This window comes from Fukomys damarensis, unplaced genomic scaffold (assembly GCF_012274545.1).
Source record: "Fukomys damarensis isolate Sample0158 unplaced genomic scaffold, DMR_v1.0_HiC HiC_scaffold_32, whole genome shotgun sequence".
Lineage (NCBI taxonomy): Eukaryota > Metazoa > Chordata > Mammalia > Rodentia > Bathyergidae > Fukomys > Fukomys damarensis.
In genome coordinates, this window is record NW_022900944.1 from 38,433,762 (window position 1) to 38,459,851 (window position 26,090).

The window sequence follows — 26,090 nt, forward strand, 5'->3', positions numbered from 1 at the left end:
ACAAGAGAAAGAAATTAAAGCAATAAAGATAGGAAAGGAAGAAGTTAAACTGTCATTATTTGCTGATGATATGATACTCTACATCGAAGACCCAAAAAACTCCATCAAAAGACTTCTAGACTTAATTGGCAGATTCAGTAGAGTATCTGGATACAAGGTGAACACCCAAAAATCAATAGCCTTCTTATACACAAATAACAGACTCACGGAGAGAGAAATAAGGGAAAAAATTCCTTTTACAATAGCATCCAAAAAAATGAAGTATCTAGGAATCAATCTAACAAAAGAAGCAAAAGATCTCTATACTGAAAACTACAGCACTCTGAAAAAAGAAATTGAAGAGGATATAAAAAAATGGAAAGATATCCCCTGCTCCTGGGTAGGAAGAATCAACATAGTGAAAATGGCCATACTACCAAAACTGCTATATACATTCAATGCAATGCCAATTGAAATTCCAACACTATATATTACAGAACTAGAAAAAAGAATCCAAAAATCCATTTGGAACCATAAGAGACCTAGAATAGCAAAAGCCATCTTAGGCAACAGACACATGGCACCGGGTATAACAATTCCCAATTTGAAACTATACTACAAAGCCACTGTGATAAAAACAGCATGGTACTGGCAAAGAAACAGGCCTGAGGATCAGTGGAACAGAATGGAAGACACAAAAACAAACTGAGATGTACTCAGCTACCTCATCTTTGACAAAGGAGCTAACCATCCTCAGTGGAGGAAAGATAGCCTCTTTAATAAACGGTGTTGGAATAATTGGATTTCAACCTGCCACAGATTAAAACTAGACCCTTATCTTTCACTACGCACTAAATTAAAATCCAAATGGATTAAAGATCTAAATATTAAAACAGAAACATTAAACTTGCTGGAAGGTAAGTTAGGCAGAACTCTAGAAGACATTGGCAAGAAAAGACTTTATGAACAAATCCTCAGTAGCACAGGAACTAGCAGATAGAATCAATAACTGGGATCTCATCTTATTAAAAAGCTTCTGTACTTCAAAAGAAACCATCAGCAGAACTAAGAGACAACCTATAATGTGGGAAAAAATTTTCATAAGCTGTTCCTCAGACAAAGGACTATTATCAAGAATATATAAAGAACTCAAAACAATCAGCCCCCCCAAATATAAAGACCCAATTCAAAAATGGGCATCCGAAATGAACAGACATTTCTCAGACAAAGAAGTAAAAGCAGCAAGTAACTATATGAAAAAATGTTCCACATCACTGATCATTCTAGAGATGCAGATGAAAACAACACTGAGATTCCACCTCACGCCACAAAGAACAGCTGCTATCAAGAAATCACACAATAACAAATGTTGGCAGGGTTGTGGGGAGAAAGGAACCCTTCTCCATCATTGGTGGGAGTGCAGACTGGTGCAACCACTATGGAAATCAATATGGAGATACCTCAAAGAGCTTGGACTGGGGATTCCATTTGACCCAGCCATAGCTCTGCTGGGTATCTTTCCAAAAGAACTAAAAGAATCATATCACAGAGAAGTACGCGCACCCATGTTTATAGCGGCACAGTTTGTAATAGCTAAAATCTGGAAACAGCCCATTTGCCCATCCGTTGGAAACTGGATAAAGAAGATGTGGTTTTTCTATAAAATGGAATATTACTCAGCCATAAAGAATGAGAAAACAGATTCATTCATAGGAAAATGGATACATATTGAAGCTATACTCCTAAATGAAATAAATAAGGCACACATGTGTAAATACCGAATAGTTTCTCTGGTGTGAATAATCTGCAATAATACAGAAGATCCTAATAAGATTACTGACATTGAGAAATGGGAAGAAAGGAGCTAAAGGTGTAGGGAAGGTGGGACAGGCAGGGGAAGGGTAAAAAGGGAAAAGAAAAAAATGTGAGATGGAAATAAAGTGGTTGTAGACGGGGAGGAGGGGGTGAAGGGAGGGCAGGGACAAGGGGAAAAAATGAGAACCAAGACTTGTCATGTAGAGGTACAAGATCCCAACAATGAATGTAACTGTACTGTATCCCTAAAATGTACCAATAAACTCAATTAAAGCTGAAAAAAAAGAAAATCACTTCCAGATTCCACAAAACATCACAGGCCAGATTTACTGGGATATCTACATTCCTCTAATTATCTTAATTACTACAATAATTACTACTAAGCCTTCAACATCATGTGACTTCACCAGGCATACAGGCACCTGCTCATGGATCAGCTACTCACCAAATGTCAACACAACAGGAGGAGAAGTCAGATTTCTCAGATAGCTCACCTTTTTTGTTGTTCTTGATATTTTTGTTGTGAATAATTTGGGGGCCTTTCTTCCCTTTAGTAAAAACATGTGAAATAGAGAGATTAAGCTCTGAAATGCAAAATGCTCTTCACAATGTGATAGCAATCCTTTAAAAGTAAAAGTACCTTAAAAAAATCAACATAAATCAGGCTCCTGATAATAGATTCTTATCAAACATTAGGAACACTTCCTCCTAATACTGTGGCTACATCTGACTTTATTACTTTACATGAAGTGCTTAATTGCTCTTTATCAAAGAGAAGGAAGGAGGGAAGGAATAAATATGAGAAAAGGAAAAAATGGAAATAGTCTTTCATAAATAGGGAGGTGGAAGGGTTGAAGGGAGGGTAGGGGAATGGGGAAAAAAATAAAAACCAAGATAATATTATGAAAATATATTTTATATATATTATGAACATATATTTTAGGTATACTGCATATACCTAAAATGTACCAATAAAATTCAGTGTAATATAAAATTTTTTTTTTAAAGAGAGTGAGAAGGAGAGGGAGAGGGAGTAGCACTTTATTTCTCTCCCTCTCCTCTCCTGGGGACTGAACCAGGGCTTTCTTACTGAGCTACAACCCCAGATCCCCAGATTCTCCCTCCTTTTTTACTTTTGAGACAGTGTCACTATATTGTCCAGGCTGGTCTCAAACCTGTGATTCCCCCTGCCTCAGTCTCGGAGTGCTGGGACTACAACAGGTGTATGCCACCACATCCAGAAAATTCTATTTCTAATAACATTGGGACAGACACTGCTTAAAAGATTTATATCAGCAACGAAGCGGGCTGAGGCTCAGCAACAAGACAAAAGACCAAGAAGACAAGACAAAACCATGTGGATAAATGTCATTTAATCTTATGCTTTATTGCTTTAGGTTGCTTCCAATCTACAAAGAGACAGCTAAATAGCAGGCCCTCAATTAAATCAATGTCTACATCTAGGATTATAAATTTTGATGGAATAAGTAAATAACAAACCTAGAATTAAATCCTGGCCAGCCAGCTACCAGCAAATGCAGTACTGGTAATAAAGATTGGGGATGTGGGGGTAGAGGTGGCTCTGGATCTTGGAATAAAACCATGGGAACTCAAATGCACTAAATAAGCACTGTGCTTTCTACTACCAAATGCAGACAGAGTACTTCTTGTAGTCTGATTCCAGCTTCTAAATAAAAGAGGGTTTACTCCATTCTTAATGCATAAACTTAGGCTTTTTATAGCCTAAGCAGTGTGCTATTTTAAACATGAGGAGGAAATGCATTTTCAGTTACAAACATTTGCTCCGCTGAATCTGCTCTTATTTGTCAGCAAAAGACGGAGGACAGGATGTTTTACTTTGCTGCTCTGGTTTTTCTGTATTGCTTAAATTTGTTTAGAGAAAATGAAAGTAAACAAAGTTTCAGCTGCACAATTTCTATAAACTGAAGCAGCTCTCAAAGTGGAAAGAAAAGTATTTTACTACATTAAGATAATTTTCTTTTAATGCATTGGAGTACTATAGATTTGTTCCTTGAAGACTTTCCATACCCTGTGCGTGGAGCCTGCAGCAGACTCTAACGTTTGCACTAATACGAGTCCACTGGACACCCCTGAGCAGCCGCTTATCCTGGCCCTGTCTTTTCCAAGGACAACTGTAACTGCAAAAGCTTTTTAAGATGCATTCCCTAAAACATGAGCAGGTCAATGTTGAAGGCCACTTTAGATTTAGCAGAAGCTCAAAGCATGCTGTGTCATAATTAAATGTGTTCCCATTTTCACATACAACTCTAAGGGATTTTTTCTTAGGCACTTGGCAGACACAGCCTTCTAATCTGTTATGTTCCATTACACCTTTCAAAGAAATTGATTTTGGTCAAATTTCATTTTATCCTCTTTATAAAGGAGCCAGCAGTTCATTAATCAACTGAAAAACATTTCAGTAGAATGGCCCCCAAGATTAGCTCCTGGTAGGCTCCTCCAGATCCCTCTATTCTCTGTGCTGCCCAGTATGCCCCAAGTAAGGAAGACTCCTTCACCAAACTTCAGTAGACTCTTCTCAGTCCTATTCTAACTAAGCCTTGACACTGAGCCATCCTTGCTGGGTGCCCACAGTCCAGTTTTAGCATTTAGTTTAGACAGCATTCCTACATTGATAAGCAATCACCTTAGCCTATCTTTAACAAGAATCCCCCTACCCTTGACGTTGCTTCTTAGTAATTTTCCATCCAACCCCCCGTTTTTGCTATAAGTCCCCAGCTGTCTTTGCTATATTCAGAATTGAGCTCGCACTTTCTGCCCTACAGATAATCTTGACATCTATCACAATAGTCCTGAATAAAATCTTCCTGACTGTTTTAACAAGTGTTAGAATATTTTTTACTTTAACAAGCTTCAGAGGCAATGAAATGCCCTGACAAGAGACTGGAGGGAGGAAAGAAAAGGAGATCTGGGCACTTATTCCCTTGCCTTTCCCCTAGAAGCGTTCAGGGCTCAATTGAAGATCTCAACTCCTGTAGGCTGGCCCTGTTTTCCACTGCCATCAACTGCCTCCCACTCCCTACCCCTTCAGCCCTATGGGTGGCAGTTGAAATTCATTACTAGCTCCAGTGACACTACCCCTGTCCTAGTGGTTTTCCATTATCCCTGTCAGTTATTAACTCTCTTCAAAGATTCGCAATTTAAGGATGTCATTTGTTTCCTGTTGGGTCTCCCTAACACAAGTGTTATCTGACATCAGTTCCTTATGCTAGAAAGGTGGGCATGGGTAGAGAAAGCAGAGAGATGGATTTCTGGGTAACGGACTCAGTGACTTGCACAAGATGACGCTGTTAAGCTACCACTTCTCCCTCCCTTATTTTCATAATTATAGTAACAGTATCTTCTCAACATCAGTAAAGATTATTTTAAGAAGAAATAGCCAGGGAAGCTGTACTAGTTGAAATTAACTGTGCTAGAATCCTAAGGCAGAATTTCTCTGCCTGTATTTCTATCTGGTACTTATATCCAGAGGGCACTTCTATAACAACACTTCTAATAAATGCAAGGAGAATTTTTTGGTAATACTAGGGGTTGAGCCCAGAGCTGCTTCCCCAGCCCTTTATTTTTTGTTTGTTTTCGAGACAAGGGTCTCACTATGTACTTCGGAATGATGTTGAACTCAGTATGTAGCCCTGGCTGGCCTCGAACTCATGATAATCCTCCTGCCTCAGCTTCCCCAGCGCTGGGATTATATGTATGCACCCATGCCTGGTTCTTACCTAGCTTTTTTTTTTAAAAAAATTTTTTTTTCTTTTTTTTAAATATTGAGACAATGTCTCAAGTTGCCCAGGCTGGGTTGAAACTTATGATCTTCCTGCGTTATGGCATGTGCCACAATGCACAGGCCACCATGCACCAGCCAAATACATGTTTAATAATACTACATAAACTGTGACAAATCTAGCAACCCACATCAAACCTCCTCAAGGCTGACTTTGTATGTAATCTAGAGAAATATGTATCAAATTCAGGTACTGTAGACTGCAACATCAATTTAGCAGGTCATAACATTTTCTTTCATAACATTTTTTAAATGACACAAATCATGCAAAAATAGAAAATAGAAAATCAGAGTGAATTACATGTAGTAAGAGTAAATATCATTTCACCACAGGGGTGCACACCTGTAGTCCCATCATGTGAGCCCAGGAATTTGAGGTGAGCCTAGGCAACAGAGAAAGACCTTCTCTCAAAAAGGATAAAGGAGCCAGGGATTTAGCTCAGTGGTTCTGCCGCCTGCCTCAGAAGTGCAAGGCCCAGAGTTCAATCCCTGGTACCAAAAAAAAAAAAAAAAAAATTGTAGCTCAGTGGCAGAGCACTTGCCTAAAATGTACAAGACTCTAGGTTCAATTCTTAGCACTGAAAAAATACAATTTCACGTGTGTACGTGGCACCAAGGACTAAGCTCAGGGCTTCACACTGAGTTACATTCCTAGCCTTTTTTATATTTCTAGACAGGGTCTCCCTAAATTGCCCAGGTTGGGCTTAAACTTTCAATCCTCCAGCCTCAGTCTCTCATGGTGTTCAGGATTACTGGTCTGCACCACCACACCTGGCTCTTTTTTTTTTTTTTTTTTTTTTTTAAATTGCATTTTCAGACAAGGTTTCACGAAGTTGCTCAGGTTAGCCTCACTTCAAGCATTGTACCTGAGCCACCTGAACAGCTGGGATTGCAGGCCTATGCTACTGTGTCCCGCTGCAGACCCCAACCCTCCCCAATCTTAGGGACAACCTAACGCCTTCGTACTAAGCCACATTTCAAGCCCCCTTTTTTTTTTGAGATGAGGACTCATTAAGTTGCCCAGCCTGGGCTCAAACTTACAATCCTCCTGCCTCAGCCTCCTAGACTGCTAGAAGTACAGGTGCGCACTACAACATCCAGCTTACAAACTTACTTTTGTGGTTGTAACAGGGCATAATGTAGAATGTATTCAATACAATGGTGGCAATCCAGAAAATCTGAAAGTTACTGGTCTAAAAAGAACCTCTTTCAAATAAGAATAAACACATGTGGCTTCAGACTGTAGATGCACAGTTTTCCTCAACCCTTACTAAAAAATATCTGTCACCCAGTTAAGTATGTAAGTAACTAAAAATTTCCTATAAAATAGTATTTACTCTTACTACATATAATGTACTAATATTTTAGCTAATGAGTGTAAACTATAGTTTGCAAGAGTACTGGCCTAGAGTATCGACATGGCCAGGTCTGGAGAATTTTGTTCATATTCCATGAAGTTCTCATTCTCTACAGCTACCTTCGTCTGCTTCCACATCACTTCCACTGTGGTACAAGCAGCCAAAGCCCTTGCTCTTGCGGAGGTGTCTGTGTAACTACTATGTCGCTCTAGCTACCTGGGCACTCCAAAGGGGAGAAATACTCTAGGCAGGCAGATCAAGAGTACACAGCAGATACGAATGATGTAGCAGATATGGAGGATCCAGTGCCATCCTGTCTCCTACATTAATCATGGCAATTGATTCAAGCACCTGCAGCTCCCAGCCCAAGGACAGAGAGCAGGGAATGTGTGGAAACAGCTGAGCCAAAGTCTTGCCAGAGCTGAGGTAAACACTGCAGCCTCCTCGCCCCTTGCTTGTCCTTTACAGTCTCCTGAGTTCCCCAGCAGGACACAGTAACCCACCTGAGAACTCTTCAGTAGCTGCCTCCCTTCCGGGGCCTCCTGGAATCACCTCTCACACAAAGAACTTATGCTCAAACCTCTGCCTCAGGATCTGCTGGTGGGTAAGTGCATCTGAGAGCAAGCCACTGTAACAGTGCTTTCAGAGCCAAGGCTACAAAGGTGAGACAAGCTTGCCCCAGGAGAAGCTCAGAAACTACTCAATGGGGGAACAATTTCTAACTAAAGGGTCAGAGAGGCCAGTTTAGCAGACTTGTTCTACCCCAAACACCAGGGGTGTTAACAACACAGAGCCTGCCCTGTAGGAGTCAGCTGCATGGTCAGGGATCCGCATGGGATGTGGACTATGTTCACTCTTTCATGGACGGATGGCAACCTTAAGCTTTTCTTATTCACTGTGATGCTTTACTTCTTACATATAGGTTAAAAAGAATTCTAGTCTGCAGGTATAAATAACTAGTAATATGGAAAATACCAAAAGAGAAAACAAGTTCCTGACAATACGTTAAAAGAACTATTCATAAACCATCTTTGACTTTTCTTCTTTGAGATAGGGTCTTGTTATTTTTCCCAGGTTAACCTCAAACCTCTGGACTCAAACATCCCCCTGCCTCAGGCAGGGACTAGACAGATACACCACTAGCTGTGACTAGACAAATGCAACACTGTCCTCAGTTTGACCTTTTTATGTTCCTACAAAGTTATGGGGGATGGGAACTAGTACTCAGTCCAAATATTCAGTGAAAATTCTGCACTACTACTACTGTCAATCAAAAAGGATTATGGATGATGTAAAATTTACATGTTCAGCTCTGTAGTCAACACTAAATCTGGGCTTCTTTCAACAATAAACTTATGCCTCACTTTCCTTTGCATCTTCTATCTTGGCAAGTATTTCAGCAAAGGCAGACAGCAGCAGCATAATTTCTTCTCACGAAAAAAGTCATAGCTGCAGATAAAGCAGGTCCTCACACTGAAAACGGCTATTTCAGCATGCCAACTACCCCTGGGACTGAGACTTAAGTACTACTCACCCTGACCCAGCAGAGAGTGACGGCACAGATGAAGGGACATTAGCCTGTGGTTTTTCTTTCTCATTTTGCTTGAAGAAGGACTTGGCTTCTTTAGATGTAGCATCTACTTCCTTAGTTACCCTGTTCCAAGCAAAGACACACCAAATTTACAAAAACAATATGGAGAGAGAAACAAATTTAAGAAAAAGGAAAAAGATGACAACTAGGAACATATCCACCACTGGGCTTTTAATAAACTATGGATGCAGGAAAGATGGGGAAAGAAAGGAAAAGAAAAGATATGAGAAAAGGAAAAATTGGAAACAAAGTCTCTGTAAATAGGGAAGGGTGGAGGGGATAAGGGAGGAGAGGGGAATGAGGAAAAAAAAAAAACCAAGAAACTTCATGTAAAGGTATAAGAGCCCAATGATGAAGGTAACTGTACTATATACTTAAAAAGTACCAATAAACTTAATTAAAAAAAAAAAACTATGGATGCTGAACTTTGTATGATTAAAGTTTACTGTAACATTGCTTCTTGGCCTTTTGGCTAAAATCTAGTGTAAAGTTCACTATAACAATTCTAGACAATTTCCCCGAATAAAATAAATAATACAACACTGTATATGAATTTTATTTCCCTGAAACCTCTCTATTACATTTATCAAGATGAATATTAAGGTTTAAATCTAAAATGGCCCCCAGTCTCAGGTGTTTGGAAAGAGACTGGATTATGGACGAACTACAGCTGCCTTGCTTTCAGGAGGTGGGGTCTGATCAGAAGAGGCAGGTCACTGTGGGGTTAACTCAGAAGGGTGCATCTCTTTTCCAGGCTCCTCCCTTCACTCTCTCTGCTATGGAGTGAACAGCTTGCCTAAGCCCAGGCCCTGCCACCATGATGCTTCTGCCTGGAGCCAGCAGCCCATGGAAGGACTGAAACTTCTCAAATGTGAGCCAAAGTTGGTAAGGTGGTACATGCTGGTAATTGTAGCACTTGGGAGGACAAGGAAGGAGGATCACCATAAGTTCAGGGCCAACCTAGACTACATAGTGAGTTCAAGGCCAGTCTGAATTACACAGAGAGACCGTCTTAAAAAAAAATGTGAGCCAAAATAAACCTCTGTTTCTTTAAGCTGAGGTGCTGAGTGTTTTGTCAGAAAGCAATTAAGACAAAGAGGCACATTCCAGCCGTCACCGCTGAGTCTCAGTCTGAAAAAGGCCCTCACACTGTACATCACATGTACATCAGGCATCAGACTCAAAGGTCCAGTGAAGTGAAGTGTGGAGACAGAATATTGGGAAGAAAAAAACAAAAGAATTATTTAAAAAAAGAAAAGCAATGTTATAAACATTAGAAATACGCTACAGGAGGCTCCTTTCTGTTCTGCACATAAAACCACCCAATGACAAAACAAAATCTCTTGAAAATGGATAAATTTGAAATGGCAGAATGCACCTTGAGGGCTAGGGATGTACCTCAGGGGTGACACACCTGTCTGGCAATTGCAAGGTCCTGAGTTCGATCCCTAGTACCAAAAAAAAAAAAAGAATAATGACAGGTAAATCCTATAAATTCTACCTCTGAGAAAATTCGATTATCTGTTTATTCACCTTCTGGTCGCGGAAAGACTCTTTTTAAGAGTCATCTCACTTCTGTACTTAGTACTGTGCCATGTTTGGTTTCACTGTTATTCGTTTTACAAAGCACTGATGAGGCTTTGGTAGTGGCCACATAAGTAAACATTTTCTGAAATAGCCACACAGATCCTGGCACCATGTTAGATGTTAAACTTATAAAGATATATGATATGGCCTCTGCCCATAAGGAGCTCACAGTCCGGCAGGCCAGAGAATGTCAGGAGAACCATGGTGACACATGCTACCTAGCAAGGGCCACAGAGAGGACAAGGAAAAAATACAACCTGTGGGAATATGTTCCTTGGTTTCTTAGAGCTAAAGTCTTATCCATACTGGTTAGGAAACAAATTATATAAAGGGTACATTCCCCAGGGACTCTGATAACTGACAGTAGTATTAGCCAATGAATCAGCACTGACAGTATGCCTCCCACCCCCACCAGCACTGAAGATTGAACTCCAGGGAGCCCAACACTGAGCTACCCAGCCTTTCTGGTCTTTTATGACAAGTTCTTGCAAAGTTGCCCAAATTTGGAATCCTCCTGTCTTGGTCTTCTGAAGAGTTCCACTTCTAACAAGCTATAAGAGATGTGGCTGTCGAAATATCTTCTAACAGGAGAATAGTTATGTTACAGACCACTTCCTGTAAGAAGCACCCCTGACAGGGAAAAGCCTATTATTAACATTAATTTAAGTGTTCTCAGCAGAAATTCCATTTTAACATCATTTTTACTTACTCAGTACTTCCTGAAATTCTTTACTTGGGGAGAAACTTTCCATGACTAGCCTTTTCCAAATGATGAATCAGGTAGCAAAGTCTAAGCTAATCTGGCACAGCTGGTTATATGACAGGAAGGATAAAAAATACTATTTCCCCTCATTACCTGCGTTATTATACTATAGACTGTTCACGCAGGGAAACATAAAATGGCAAAAATCCAAAGTTTAACAAGTGAAACATATTTAAAGAAGACTGACTTGTGCTAACACTACCTTATGCTTACGCTTCGCAAATTCTTCCCAGTCATCACTTGCTTTCTCACAAATTTTAAAGATGCAGTAATGTCCTTAACTTGATACAAAGAGAGAAAAAGCAGAATATCATGAGATTAAAAAATGTTCAAATCCACATGCCAAATCTGTATATAGGTGTCAATTAAAATTTTATCACTCAAGGTCCCCCAAGAGAATTCTTTATAACACCTAATTCCAGTACAGTATAAATTAAGGGAAAAAACTCTGCTAACACGTCAACTACTGTTTTTGTTCTCTTTAGGGACAGGCAGGAAGTTAAAGAGATCTTCCACATGCTCTATTATGTATTTCTGTAATGCATGACTTTTAAAATAATAAACGTACTGATTTTGAAATATAAATACAATACACATGTGAGAGTACAGAATTTATGAGTGTTCACTTTTCTTTGCTTTCTTTTTGACATAGGCATGGGGCTGCCCTCTTCTGGCCAATGGTAGAATACCAATCCACTATTTTAAATTTCCAATTTCCATCCATTTGCTTTCAAAAATGAAAAGAGACCTCAGCAGGTTGCAGGAAAAAAAAGAAAAGAAAAAGAAACCTGTGACATAATACAATTATTAATGTATTTAGCCAGGCCGGGTGGTACAAGCCTGCACTTTCAACACTCTAGGAAGCTGAGACAGGAGGATCATAGGTGTAAGTCCAGCCTGAATACTTTAGGAAGGCCCTGCCTCAAAAATTTAAAAAGGGCTAAGGATGTAGCTCAGTGGTACAATGCTTTTAGGTTCAATCCCCAGTACTACCACCAAATCTGTTACAGAGATATGTGAATAGAAGCATAAATTTTGTTTGTTTGTTGTTTTGGGTACAGAGGATCGAACTCTGGGCCCTGAGAATACAAGTTGGTTTTTATTGTTTTTTGTTTTTTGTATCAGGGATTGAACTCAGGACCTTGCGCTTGCGAGGCAGGTGGTAGTACCAATGAGCTAAATCCCCAGCTTTTGTTGTTTTTTAAGACAGTGTCTCCCTATGAAGTTCAGACTAGCCTTGAAATCACAGTAATCCCCCTGCCTCAGTCTGCCTTGCCCAATTTTTAGTTTTTATTAGTACCTTTTCTTGCTATTTTCTGGTATGGAAATCTCACCATGTTGTCCAGGTCAGTCTCTGACATGAAGGCAAACTGATCTCCCACCTCAGCTTCTCAAGTAGCTGGGAATATAGGCATGTACTTCCACACTCAGCATTTAAAGCAATTTCATTAAATTTGGGATTATTTTTACTTTTGCACAAAACAAAGCTGGTCCTGTTGTATTTTCAAAGTTCTTTTTTCCAGTACTGGGGACTGAAGTCTGGGCCTTTGTACTGTTATAACCCCAGCACTTTTAAAAATATTTTATTTAGGGCCAGGCATGTTGCCACACACCTATAATCCCAGTACTTGGGAGGCTGATGCGGGGTGACTGCCCAAATTTGAGGCCAACCTTGGTTCCATAGTGACATTTATCATCAGCTTTCTGCTTATCACATATAAAGAGAATAATTTAAAAGGTGAATGTATGGTGTGAATTTACATAATTCACAGTTTTACAACTATATTAAGTACAGTATCTTTATATTTTCTGGTTTTGTTTTCCTTTGGTAGCAGATTTTTTTGATAATAGAAGCAGGGTTTAACTTATGTTCTAGTACAACTTTTTTTTTTTTTCTGGTACCGGGGATCAAACTTGGGTCCTTGTGCTTGTGAGGCAGGCAGCGGTCTAGTACAATCTCTTAATTCAAAATGTTTGTCTTGTCTTAGATCTGCCCCACTGGAACACACTCTTCTAACAAACTCCAAACTACATCTGTTGACAGTGTAATCCTAGTTTTCTCCTTCCTCTTCTTCTCCTTCTTCTAGTATTTGTGATCCTAATTTTATTATACAGAATATTCTGTATCATCTGAATGTTTAAATCACAGATATGACAAAAGCAGTATCTGGCTTTCTCCAAGTTACACTGAAAAAATACTAACTTTATTGTAAGCCATCAGGATCATAAGCCAGATCCTGAATACTTCAAGCTGTGGTGTCACAGTAAAGTTGCATGTGAACCTAGTGTGATGGCACATGCGTGTAATTCTAGCACTCAGGAGACTAAGACAGGAAGATGGTTGTAAGTTTGAAGCCAGGGTCTGGGGATTTAGCTCAGTGGTTCCGCCATCTGCCTTGCAAGTGGAAGATCCCGAGTTCGATCTCCAGTACCAAAAAAAAAAAAAAGTTTGAGGCCAGCTCGAGCTGCATAGTGAATTGAAGGGGTAAGCCTGCATTACACAGCAAGATCCTGTCTCAAAAAAAGAAACAAACAAGGGCCTGGGATTTAGCTCAGTGGTTCTGCTGCCTGCCTTGCAAGCACAAGGACCCAAGTTCAATCCCCAGTACCAAAAAAAAAAAAAATAAAGAAAAAAAGAAACAAGCACAATAATAAGAATAATGATGATGACGATGATGATAAAATTGAACTTGAACCACCTTCTATGCCACAAATTCATTGATGTTTCTAAGTAAACACCATCATTGATACAATCTTTTACTAATATCTAGGGAATGGGTTTTTCATTTGGGGGCTTTTTATTCCCTCTCCAATTTTAGTAAACAAAAGTGCCTCTTGCTGCTAGGCATGGTGATGCACGTCTGTAATATCAGCACTCAGGAGGCTGAGGCAGGAGGACATAATACCAGCATGCAGGAGGACCACCACCAAGTTTGAGGCCAGCCTGGACTACACAGTGAGTTCAAGGCCAGCCTAAACTACACAGCCAGACCCTTTCTCACATACATACATACATGGGCCTCTTTTTCAAAAGAATGTAACTTTTATCAACTTCATTTCTCAGAAGGCCACAAATATACTACTGTTAAAATACAGTATAGGGGGCCAGGGATTTAGCTCAGTGGTGCAGGCACCTGCCTCACAAGCGCAAGGTCCCAAGTTCGATCCCTGGTACCAAAAATAAATAAAATAAAATACAGTATAGGAATCTGTATCTGCTTCTTTCAAAGAAGTTTCTTGGAGCTGGGGATAAAGCTCAGTAGTAGAGTGCTTGCCAAGCAAGTGAAGGACCTGGATACAGTCCCCAGTACTGCCCCCACCAAAAATACTTTTGATTTTGAACTTATTTCTTTCCCTTTTTGGTACTAGGGATCAAACTCAGGTCTTTGCATTTCTAAGGCAGGCGGAAGCAACAGGGAGCTAAATTCCTGTTTCTGAACTTATTTCTTTAAGTTTTTTTTTTCCCTTGGTACTGGGGATCAAACACAGAACCTTGTAGGTGGGAGGTAGGCACAGCACCACTGAGCTAAATCCCCAGCCCCTTTATGTTCTTGTTTTTTTTTTTTTTTTCTTGTTTTGTTTTTTGAGACAGGGTCTTACTCTATAATTTAGGCTGGCTTTGAACTCACTATTTTAGTCCAGGCTGGCCTCTGACTCGTCGCAATCCTCCTGCCTCAGCCTACTGAGTGCCAGGATTAAAACAAAATCTCTTTTTGTTCTATACTTAAATACCACTGAAGTTTGATGGATCCATTGCTTCACTTGCCAAAATATCTCTGTAAGGAACACACTGTAGTTTTAGCACCGCATGATCAAAAACCAAACTATATGAAGTCAAACCAGTCTAACATCAGTCTTCAGTTTTTGGAATTATTTGTTACTAGTATGTGGGTACCACTGTGGCTACATTCAGAAAATATGTGTTTTCTTTACAGAAACATCCAGTGAGGAAATGTAGTTCACTTGTAGAGCACCACTAGCATAACATGCACAACACCCTGGGCTCAATCTCCAGTACTACAAAGAAAACAAACAATCTTTTACTTTAACTCACTTTTTTGCTTTTGGGGGGGTTGAGAAAGGGTGTTGTTATGTAGTCCAGGCTTCCCTTGAACTCACACTGGTCCTCCTACCTCAGCTTCCCCAAGTGCTGGGATTATAGAAATGTGCCACCATGCCTGACTACTTATTAAATTATTATATTGTAAATACTGTATAAGATTGGGGATGTAGTACAGTGGCACAGTGCCTGCCTGGCAAGCATGAGGCCCTGAGTTCAATTCCCAGTAAAAAAAAAAAGATACACACATACACACACACACACACACACACACACTCACAAAAGTATTAAAAAAAAATCTCATTTGATTAACAAAACTAATTGTAAAAATAACATCTTAAACAAAACAACATTGGCACTTTAGCTGACAAAATAACCCTAAAATATACTGTAATTTTTTTTTCTGAGACAGTCTCACTACATAGTCCAGACTTGCCTTGAACTTGCTACGTAGCCCAGATTGGCCTTAAACTTGTGGTGATCCTCCTACCTCAGCCTCCTGAGTGCTGAGATTACAGGCATGTGTCATGACCCCAGGCTCTGAAATGTAGTCTTAATGCAGATGACTAACAGTTTATATCACATGACTCACTGTGAAAATTTGATACTAACTGAAATTGTCTATACTGTATTTAATGCAGTGATCCTGATGACATCTTGAATATGGTGACATTGTCAAACTGGTACACAAGTTTGTAAGTACTTAGTTTCTATACTTATCTTGGACCAGTAACAGGTGGTATTTTTTTTTTCACATTTTTTTCAAAAAGATAGTTTGTAGCCCACACTTTGAACAGCACTTTATTACATTTTATTCACATTTCTCCCTAGTTATTCCAATGATGTCCTTTTTAATTGTTTTTCTTACATAATCCAAGGTCCAATCCAAGATTAAATGCTACATTTAATTCTTTTTTTTCTTTTGTTTTCTTTTTTGAGTCAGGGTCTCATTTTGTAGTTCAGGTTGGCCCTGAACTCACTATGTAGCCCAGGCTGGCCTTGAACTTGCAGCAATCCTGCCTCTGCCTTCGGAGTGGGATTACAGCCATGTACCACCACGCCCGGCCCTGCATTTAATCTTTGAAGAGTCTACACCATTTATAACACAGAACAGCCCTGAGTTAAGTTGTTTTCTCATGTTTAATTTCAGATTCACCATGTCAGACAAGATCCTTGTAATGCCTCACCACTACCTCGTAATGCTTCTCATCCGTCAGAGGGCCCTGTACTGGTGGTAAATTAGACCACAAGAGGCAGTATTTGTTAGAATTCTCTGCTGTAGATCTGGGGAGTGTAACTCAGTGGTGAGCGCTTACTTAGCCAGCATCAAGCCTGGGTTCAATCGCCAATGCTATACAGAAACAAAAAAGAAATCTTCATTGTAAGGAACCTTTTCCCATAGTCTTAATCATCTTGGGGATCCACTAAATAATGAATGATAAGGTGGATGAATAATGTATTCTGACTCTAAAAATCACACTGGAAGCTAGAGTTGTCCAGTACAGCGTAGCAGTATACTAACAGCAAAACTTCAATGGTTTGGAAATCTTCTAAAAATAATAAAATGTATTAATGTGCCATTAGAAATGCAGGTTTAAACATTTTTGGCCAGATACGATGTTACAAACTTGTAATTCTAGCTATTTGGGAGGTTGAGGCAAGAGGTCCATGAGCTCAAGGCCAGACTAGGAATTTAGTGAGACCCACTCTCAAAACAGAAAGGCCTGGAGATGCAGCTGAGTGGCAGAGCATTTGTCTTGCATTGCCAGGCCCTGGGTTCAATTCCCACTACTGTAAGACACACACTGAAGTCTGCCTTGGCTTGGATTATTTCCCATGTATCAGGCAGAATTATCTAAGAAAGATGTCCTAATAACTGTAGCAGTGGCCTACACAGAGTAGAGAACACTCGTAAATAACTGTTGTTACAAGAAATTATTAAATTTGTGATCAAATTCATTCTTATATTCGGGGTGTGAGGGTGGACAGGGATTGAACACAGGACCTTCATACTGAGCTATATCCTTAGTATTTTTATCTTTTTTAAATTTTGAGATAAGGTCTCCCTTAAACTTGTAATCCTCCTGTCTCAGCCTCCCAGAGAGCTGGGATTACAAGCATGCACCATCATACCCAGATCCAGCCTTTCTAGTTTGAGACAAAGTCTCTCTAAATTTCCCCAACTGTCCTCCAACTTGCAGTCCTCCTGCCTACCTCAATACCAGAGTGTATACCAGAGTATCTAGCACAATGGGTTTCTTTATAATGAGGGTTTTTGTCTGTTTGCTGTGCTGGGTATCAAACCTAGGGCCTCAAGCATGATAGTCAAGCTCTCTGCCATTGAGCTACACCTACAATCCATAGTGCTATTTCTGAAAAAAAGAAAACTGAGCCGGACATGGTGCCACATTCCTATAATCCCAGCACTCAGGATGCTGAGCAGGAGAATGACCACGAGTTCAAGGACATCCCTAACTACATAGCAAGACCCTATCTCAAAAACAAAAACTAGTCAGGGAATGGTGGCGCACACCTGTAATCCCAGCACTCAGGAAGCTGAGGCAGGAGGATTACTGTGAGTTCGAGACCAGCCTGGGCTACACAGTGAGTTCCAGGTCACTCTCAACTATATAGTGAGACCCTGTCTCAAAACAAAACAAAATAAAACAAAACAAAAATGAATGACTGAACGAATCAATCAATCAATCAATGATTGGGGATATAGCTCAATGTGAAGGTCCTGGGGTTCAAGTCCTAGTAACAAACACATATGATATGCTATTTTCAAATAATAAATTACTAAGAGAGAAAATTTCATGCATACCATTTTCTTTTGTTTTGTTTTTTTGAGACAGGGTCTCGCTACATAGTTCAAGCCAAGCTTCAAGTCACTGTAGCCCAGGCTGGCCTCAGACCCATGGCAATCCTCTTGCCTCAGCCTCCTCAGTGCTGGGATGATAGGCATGTGCCACCATGCCTGGCCAGGCATACTGCTTTTACTTAACACAGCCAGTAGACTAAACTAATTGGGTCAAAATACTAAGCCTCTACTCTTTTCCAATCTCATAAAACAATTTAAACTATGATATTAAGGTAAAGAAATAACACCAGAATCAAATTTCTCTCCTAGCCTTTTCAATTCTTTTTACCTGATTTTAGGAGTCTCATTAGTGCTCCTATTTTATAGTCAAGGACAGTTAAAAAAAGGAATAATGACTTATTAGAAAGACACTCTGTAAGAGGCCCTGGCACAGAGGCTAATACTGATGAACCATTTCAGGAGGGGGCAAATCAATCACATTCTTACCTAGCGACTAAGCCAAGAGGTTGCCCTTCCCAAGCCTCAGTTTCATCACTGTGAAAAGAGGATGATAGTATTTTTTCCCCTCAGAAAATAAAGCACCCAAAACAGGCTTGGCCAAAGAGAATGTCACCTAATAACATGGCAGGCTCTGCAAAAGGAGCTTTTGAAGATGACCGCTGGTCTATAATCACTCTTTTATAGAAACAGAGCCTGAGCTGGGCGTGGCGGTACACACCTGTGGTCCAGCACTCAGAAAGCTGAGGCAGGAGCATCCCCGTGAATTCAAGGACACCTTGGGCTACATAGTGAGTTCCAGGTCAGCCTGCATTGCAAAGCGAGACCCTGTCTCAAAAAGAAAAAGAAAGAAAGAAAAAAAAAAGAAAGACACTCTTGCTTTTCTTTTTTGAAATTCTGGGAATTGAATCCATGACTTCATGCATGCTAGGCATTGGCGTTCTACCACTAAGTTACATCTTGCAGTGGTTTTTACTTTTTAATTTGAGACAAAGTCTCACCAAGTTGCCCAGGCTGACCTCACATGTGTGATCCTCATGCCTCAGCCTCCTGAGTAACTGGGATTACTGCTGTGCCACCACACCTGGTTCATTTTTAAAAGAACTAATGCCAATGTTTATACAGGTTTTCTTACCTCACTTCTTCACCAGCAAAATCAAACACCTTGGTGATTTTAACCTTTTCTGCTTCTTTAGATTTCTCTAGCTCTTCTGCTTTGACCAATAATTTACTTGAACTTGTCTCTTCAGCCTGTTCTCCCATCTACGAAAAAAAGCAAAAAATGTAGTCAGTTTTACCAAACTAAAAAAGCACCATCTAAACATGCTGTTTATAGCTATTCTTAAATGTTTTTTTGGTTATTTTGGTACGAGGGATCGCACATGGGTCCTTGTGCTTGCGAGGCAGGTGATGGAACCACGGAGCTCAATCCCCAGCCCTTACATGCTTCATTTCAAACCAGTTAAAGACCCTACTGGAAATTTGATTAGAAAGGCTTATTTCCCTAACGTAAGGAATGCTTCACATTTCACTTAGTAAAGAAGGTACTATCAAAAGGCCTTTAGTCTTTTTCCTGTAAGATTCAAATCTTAGTAATTAGATGAAAAAACTATGTGAGGAAAGCAGAGTATTTCTGGAAGGTATTTATGTCATTAATCTCTACCCTTACCTTCGCCTGTGTAGTTGTGGGCACTTTTGATTTTGGCCCCACGTCATTGAGGAAGCTGGCCCAGAGTTCATCCTCCTTCTTTTTCCGGGCATCCTCTGACCCAGTGCCCTTCTCCTGCTCTTCTACCTCATCTTCCTCACTGCTGCTTCCTCCAGATTCTGCCTTGACGTCCTCCTCTTCCTCTCCTAACAAGAGGCCGCTCTGTTTTCTCTTCCTGATCACCAACAGTCACCAAGAAAAGGAAAGAAAAGACAGACAAAGCAAATGATGTTACCCCTTCCTCAATTCCAAGAATAACTCACTTAAATTTAAAAAAAAATATTTAATCTGGAACCACTATGGTAATAAACATAATGAAGAGAACAACTGAGGTACAGATTTTGTGGAAGAAAAAAAGAACTAGGCTTTTTTTAGTTTCAAGTAGAACTGGGATCTTATGATTAGTATTTCCCCCAATATTTAGAATCAAAAACCAGTGTTCTAAGTCATGACCAGCTAGTTTCACTAAAATAAATATTATCACTCACAGGATTACTCTGCTTAGTGTTCTAAGGACATAAATACACTGATTATTTTGACCTTTTAAAGCTGCAAATTTTGCTGTGAAAAACTCAAATTTATGTGCATTATTTCTTAAAGAAGTTGTCATAGAAAAAAATATATCAATGTTTCATCCCACTTTCTAAAGAAATGAAAAGTGAACACAGAGTAAGTGGTGGACAAAAGAACTAGGCCCAGGACTTCTAAGAGTAATCACCTTTTATACTATTTTGACTTTCAGTGAATCATCCAATATCTAAAATTCTTTTTCCTTTTCATAAACTACAATCTGCTATTTGCTCCAATCTCTAAAAAGACAAACACTAGCAAGGTAAATGACTTCTTAGAAGATGCCTTCTTGCCAGGTGTGGTGGCACATGCCTGTCATCCCAGCACTTGGAAGGCTGAGGCAGGAGGATCGCCAGGAGTTCAAGACTAGCCTGGGGTATATCGTGAGTTCAAAATCAGCCTGAATACCCTATCAGAATTTTCCTAGTTTTTGTTATTCTAAAAAACCTAACTGCACATAATCTTAGCTCACACAATTCTACATCTCAAATTTGATCTAGAGATATTCTTGTCTATGTAATTAAGACTTGTACAAAGAATATTCATTGCAGCTTATTTGCTGAAAAAAGACTGGGTACAATCTAAATGTTCCCCAGTATGGACATGTTTAAATAAGATAAAGCCTATCCGTATACCATACTACAATGCAGTGACTGAAAACAATGAGGTATATGTCTAAATGTATTGTCATGGTACCACTTCCAAGATGGGAAACAAGAAAAATGAAAAACAGTATATAAAGAGGGCCAGCATTTTTTTTTTAATAAAGAGGATAGAAAAAGAACCATAAAGAGGATAGGAAACATATGCACACATGTTGTACATTCCCAGAATATCTCTGGTAACATAGTTCTTCAAGTAAAGCATCAGCTCCTTTTTAGTACTAATATTTTTGTTTTAACCAAACTAATGAAGCTTACCTATTAATTTAAAAAATCAAAACCTAAACATTTTTTAAGCTGCAGAGACCAAGAATTTGATTCTAAAATATCACTAAATGTTTCCCTCAAAGAGAAAAGGAATGGAAATCCTGTCAATAAGAAATCTAGCAGCTATTTTGGCTTTTCTCATGATAGTTCACCATGTATCCTCCAGGGTATACTTTTATCTTGCTTTGTTCTCTTGTACTTGGCCCAAACTCACTTCGCAGAGCCAGTTTCTCCCTCACTCTTAACTTTTACTTTTTCAAATGGTCACCTTTTTTTAAATAAAGAAACTACCATAAAGCTAGGCATAATGGCACACATCTGTAATTTGAGCACTTATAGGCTGAGGCAGGAGGATCACAAGTTTGATCCCAGCCTGGCAACTAAGTGACTTAGTAAGACCTTGACTCAAAAAATTTAAGAAAGTCTTGAGGTCAGGCGTGGAGGTGGACACTTGTTATCTCAACACTGGGAGACTGAAGCAGGAAGATCACAAGTTCAATCTCAGCCTAGGCAACTAAAAGTCTGTCTCAAAAAAAAGGGGAAGGTATTGGGGGAGGTTGTGACAATAGCCCTTGACTACTAAGGGCCTTGAGGGCAGCATCACCTGGCAGGAATGCTCTGAGCCTTTCTTTTTTTCCCTTTGGTTTTCTGTGTCTGTTCTTCACCATCCACTTCATCTTCCTTCACTAATTCATTTACATCATCTTCACTATACTCTCCACCTGAAATCACATAATAGACAGATAAGAATAAAGATTTTCACATCAAGCAAAATTTATCACTAAGATAAAAGTTGAATATTTTCCTTTATTCTTCCCCTAACCAAAAAACCATTTACTTAGGGAAGTCTTCCCTGCCCCCAAACAATGCTATGTTCTCCTCTCCTAGTCTTTCATAGCAGTTATTTCCCCCTTATAACTCATCCTGTTTATAATAATGCTTGCAATTTGAGATGCACGCTCCAGGAGGACATGGACTTGCTTGTCTTGATGTGTAAATATCTGCTGAATGACTGAATAAATTAATGGAAATTCCAACTCTACTAGTGTACTTCTCAAAGAAGAAATGATGTTTCTGTCTCATCTTGGGTATCTTTCAAAAGTAATCCAAAGATAATTTTGGCCGTCCCTAAGACATGGTAGTGTACACCTATAATTCCAGTTACTTGGGAGGCTGAAACAGGGCAGTAACAAATTTGAGGCCAGCCTGGGCAATAAGACCTTGTCTCAAAATAAAATAAAAAGTGGCTGGGGATGTATATCAGTCCTAGCAGGTGCAAGGGCTTGGGTTAAATCCTCAGTATTGCAAAACAGATACCTAGCCTTGTCCATAAATAGGATTTAGAAAGAAAATGAAGACTTCCAGTTAAATATGGCAGAAAGAGCAAACACATCTATGTCCGACCCTCAGACACTGGTACTCAGGGGTTCCCCCAAAGAGGCTGCCTGAATACCCAGCATGTCCAAATTCTGTGGGTAGCAGTAAAAAACCAACCCTACATAATAAGAGATTCAACTTTTATTTGATGTGTTCATACCAAAAATCACACAAACAGAACGCACAGCTTTAGTTAAGTGACACACAGTAATTCTAGACCCAGTTTGAGGGACAAAATATGACCAGCATCCCAGAAGGTGCCTACACTCCCTTTCCAGGCACTTGCCACCATCCCCCCTCCACAGGTAACCTCTGTATGACTTTTTACACCACAGATGACCACTGCCTTGAACATTAACCAAACAGAAGCCTACATACTATGCACTTTTGTGTCTAGCTTCTTATACTCAAAAGTATGCTTGTGAGAGACACCTATATTGCAGCAAGTAGTTACAACTTATCATTTTCCTTCCTGAACAGTGTTGCATTATACATCTCTACCATAATTTATTTTTACATTCGACTGCTGATGGGCACTGAAGATGTTTCCACTCTGGGGCCATTACAAATAGTACTGTTTTGATATTGCTGTATCTACAAGTTTTTCTTTTTTTTTAAGGTAATAAAGAAGATATTTTGGTTCACAGTTTTGGGCCAAAGTTGAAGGGAAGTATCTGGTGACATCCTTCTTGTTGGCAGCACCCAAAAGTGGGGCAGGATGTTACACAGCGAGTGCCGAGAAGCCAGAAACTTCTGCATAATGTACTTAAAATGAAGCAAGGGCCACCAAACACAAGAAAGCCTCCAACATCAAAGGTAAGACTTAGAAAGGAACTCTGAAGAAAATGAATTAGGGCAGGAAGCAGGGGAGAAAAGAAACCTAAAAACTTAAGAAAAAAACTTTTCTAATTAATGTTCTCAAAAAGATTTTTTTTTTTTTAATTTGGGGGGGAACCCACAAAAAAATCTGAAAACTGAAAAAATGCTAGCAGAGATTAAAAAAAAGATAGGGGACCAGGCATGTCAAAATTCGGAAAATAATGGGCCAGGAACTTAGCTCAGTGGTTCCGCCGCCTGCCTCGCAAGCTCAAGGTCCTGAGTTCAATTCTGATAGCAAAAAAAAGAAAAAAACCAAACAATTTCTACCTGGTGATTTCCGTAAATTGTCATCTTATCTAAAATACAGACTGTTTCAGATTTTCCCACTGAACCCAAGAATGGTTCATAGCTTGTTTGTCCATATCACAGTGAGGATATGCTAGTGTGACATGTGAGTTAGATGTGCACTGTCTAGTACATACTGCTTGTTCCATCCCTTAAGGCTGTCTCCACCTAGCGCTCCCTTCTCTACAGTGGCACTCATTTACTGAGGCGGTCAGGCAGTATGTCTCGCACTGTCTTCTAAATCGGTCTGATTACTCCTCAGGGTGGTGGTATTTTAGTTATCTTTGTTCCTTGAATTTTCTGTAAATGGAAATTAGATCTAATGCTTGATGTGTTCCAGTGAAATATTTTTTAGTAAAATAGTAAGGTTAGGGTTAGGCTAATTTCATTATTCTTGTTTGTCCTTCTAATGTCACTGAACTACACAGTGAGACGTCTCAAAAAACTAAAAACAGAACAAAAATAAAATATGTTGGGATTGCAGCTCAATATGAAAGCCCTGGGTTTCTCAGTAACATATACACACACAAGGGAAAGGGAGAAAATGCCGCTGACAGTTCAAAGAGGATGTGCCTGGCTCTGGATCTTAAACTTGTAAAAAAGATGCTCAATTATTAATTACACAAACAAAAAAATAAAGATCATGGAGATACTATGAGGGGAAAAAAGGGCAGTAAGAAGCAGAATAATATCCCTACAGATGCTAGTGTCCAGAGACTCGGCTTCCAAACATTTTCTTTTTTTTTCTCACTGAGTTTATTGGTACATTTTAGGTATATAGTACAGTTACATTCATTATTGGGATCTTGTACCTTTACATGACAGGTCTTGGTTCTCATTTTTTTTCCCTTACCCTTCCCTCCCTTCACCCCCTCCTCCCTTCCCTCCCTTCACCCCCTCCTCCCTTCCCTATTTACAAATACTTTATTTCCATTTTCTCATTTTTTTTTCTTTTCCCTTATTTCCTTTCCCCTACCCTTCCCCCTTCCCCTACAACTTTAGCCCTTTTCTTCCTATTTCACACTGTCAATTATACCACTAGGATCTTATGTACAAATACAGTTTTTCACACCAGAGAAACTATTCCAAACACCCTTAAAGTTCCATGCTTAAAAATATGAACCAGGGCTGGGGATTTAGCTCAGTGGTGCCACCTGCCTGGCAAGCAAAAGGACCCGAATTCGATCCCCAGTACCAGAAAAAAAAAAAAAAAAAAGAATCCAATAACAAAGCATAAGCAAAATTAAGGGAAAACATTAACATAATAAAAGCGGAAAGCAAACATAAAAGGAGAAATAACCCTGGAAGAAACAGTATGAAACGGAACATAGTGGAACACGTCTGTAATCCGAGTACTTGGGAGGCTGAAGCAGGAGGATCGCCAAGTTTGAGGCCAGCTTGGGCTACATAGTGGGTTCAAAGCCAGCCTGAACTACATAGACCCTGCCTAAAAAAACAAACAAAAAAAACTGTTATGTTTCCTCATTTTATGAGGCCACCATTCTTTATTTGATACAAAACCATAAAAGGACATTAAAAGAGGGCCAGGGAATTAGCTAAGTGGTTCCGCCACCTGCCTTGCAAGCTCAAGGTCTCGAGTTCGATCCCTGATACCAAAAGAAAGAAAATTAAAGAACTACAGACTAGTATCTCTAATAAACAAACATGTAAAAAATCCTCAACAAGCCAGAGGTAGTGGCACCCACTAGTAATCTCAGCACTCAGAAGGGTGAAGGAGGTGGGTCCCCAAAAGTTTAAAAACTGCCTGAGCCATACAATGAGTTCAAAGCCAGCCGGAACTACACAAAAAAGCCCTGTCTCAGAAAAAAGACAACAAAAATAGCAAACTGAAAAACTGGAAAGCACTTTCCTCCGGGAAGGATGATTAGGAACAAGGGGCCACTGGGAACTGCTAATTTTCCTTTTAGAAATGCTTGACTGCATTTAAGGATATGCATTATAGCTTTGATTAAAATAAAAACTAGTTTTCAAATTTAATCACTTTCGCTGTCAGCCTAAGACCAATGTTGGAATATAAGGAAATAATAAGGGAAACCAAAAAGGAAGCTATGGAAAATCCTAGAGAAGGGTAATGGTGACTAGAAATAAAGTAACAGCAGTGAGACTGGTGAGCAAGTGGTCAGAAAGTAATTTCAAACGTAGACACAGGGAACTTACTGACTGGATGAAATAAAGGAATAAGGACAACTGGGATGTGCTTATTTTTCACGAGTGTGAGTACGGATGCCCTGAATGAGATGGATAAGTACAGAAAAGGAGCAGAATTCCGACAGGGCAGATTTGGGTAATAAAATTTATCTTGGCACCTTTTGGCTTGAGATGCCTATCAAAAAAACCCAAAGTTTTGGGGCGCAGCCTGTAATCTTTTCTCATTAACAATACCCTCTTGAGGGCATAAGGGGATGCATCCGTCTTGGACGGGACGACGGCCTGGAAGTCTGAAAATCACCTCCAGAATCCCCCAGGTTCCAGGGGGCCCGACTGCGTCCCGGAGACCGAGCCGCGTTCCAGGGCCAGTTCCCGCGCTCCG

The 26,090-nt window shown here is 39.8% G+C and overlaps 1 protein-coding gene across 4 annotated transcripts in view; it reads right to left on the reverse strand.

Moving 5' to 3' along the window:
- The window catches only part of Cfdp1 (craniofacial development protein 1), a 116,881-nt gene that overhangs the window by 90,358 nt on the left and 433 nt on the right, over positions 1 to 26,090 (reverse strand). For 2 of the 4 annotated variants that reach the window (XM_010609500.3, XM_010609502.3), the window contains exons 2-6: positions 21,603 to 21,720; positions 19,461 to 19,674; positions 18,927 to 19,054; positions 8,507 to 8,626; positions 2,289 to 2,342 (exon numbers count right to left, since the gene is read on the reverse strand). In XM_010609500.3, coding sequence (XP_010607802.1) covers positions 2,289 to 2,342; positions 8,507 to 8,626; positions 18,927 to 19,054; positions 19,461 to 19,674; positions 21,603 to 21,720 — 634 coding nt within the window. The remainder of the gene's footprint in view (positions 1 to 2,288; positions 2,343 to 8,506; positions 8,627 to 18,926; positions 19,055 to 19,460; positions 19,675 to 21,602; positions 21,721 to 26,090) is intronic. The other 2 variants (XM_010609503.3, XM_010609501.3) reach the window with 1 other exon arrangement.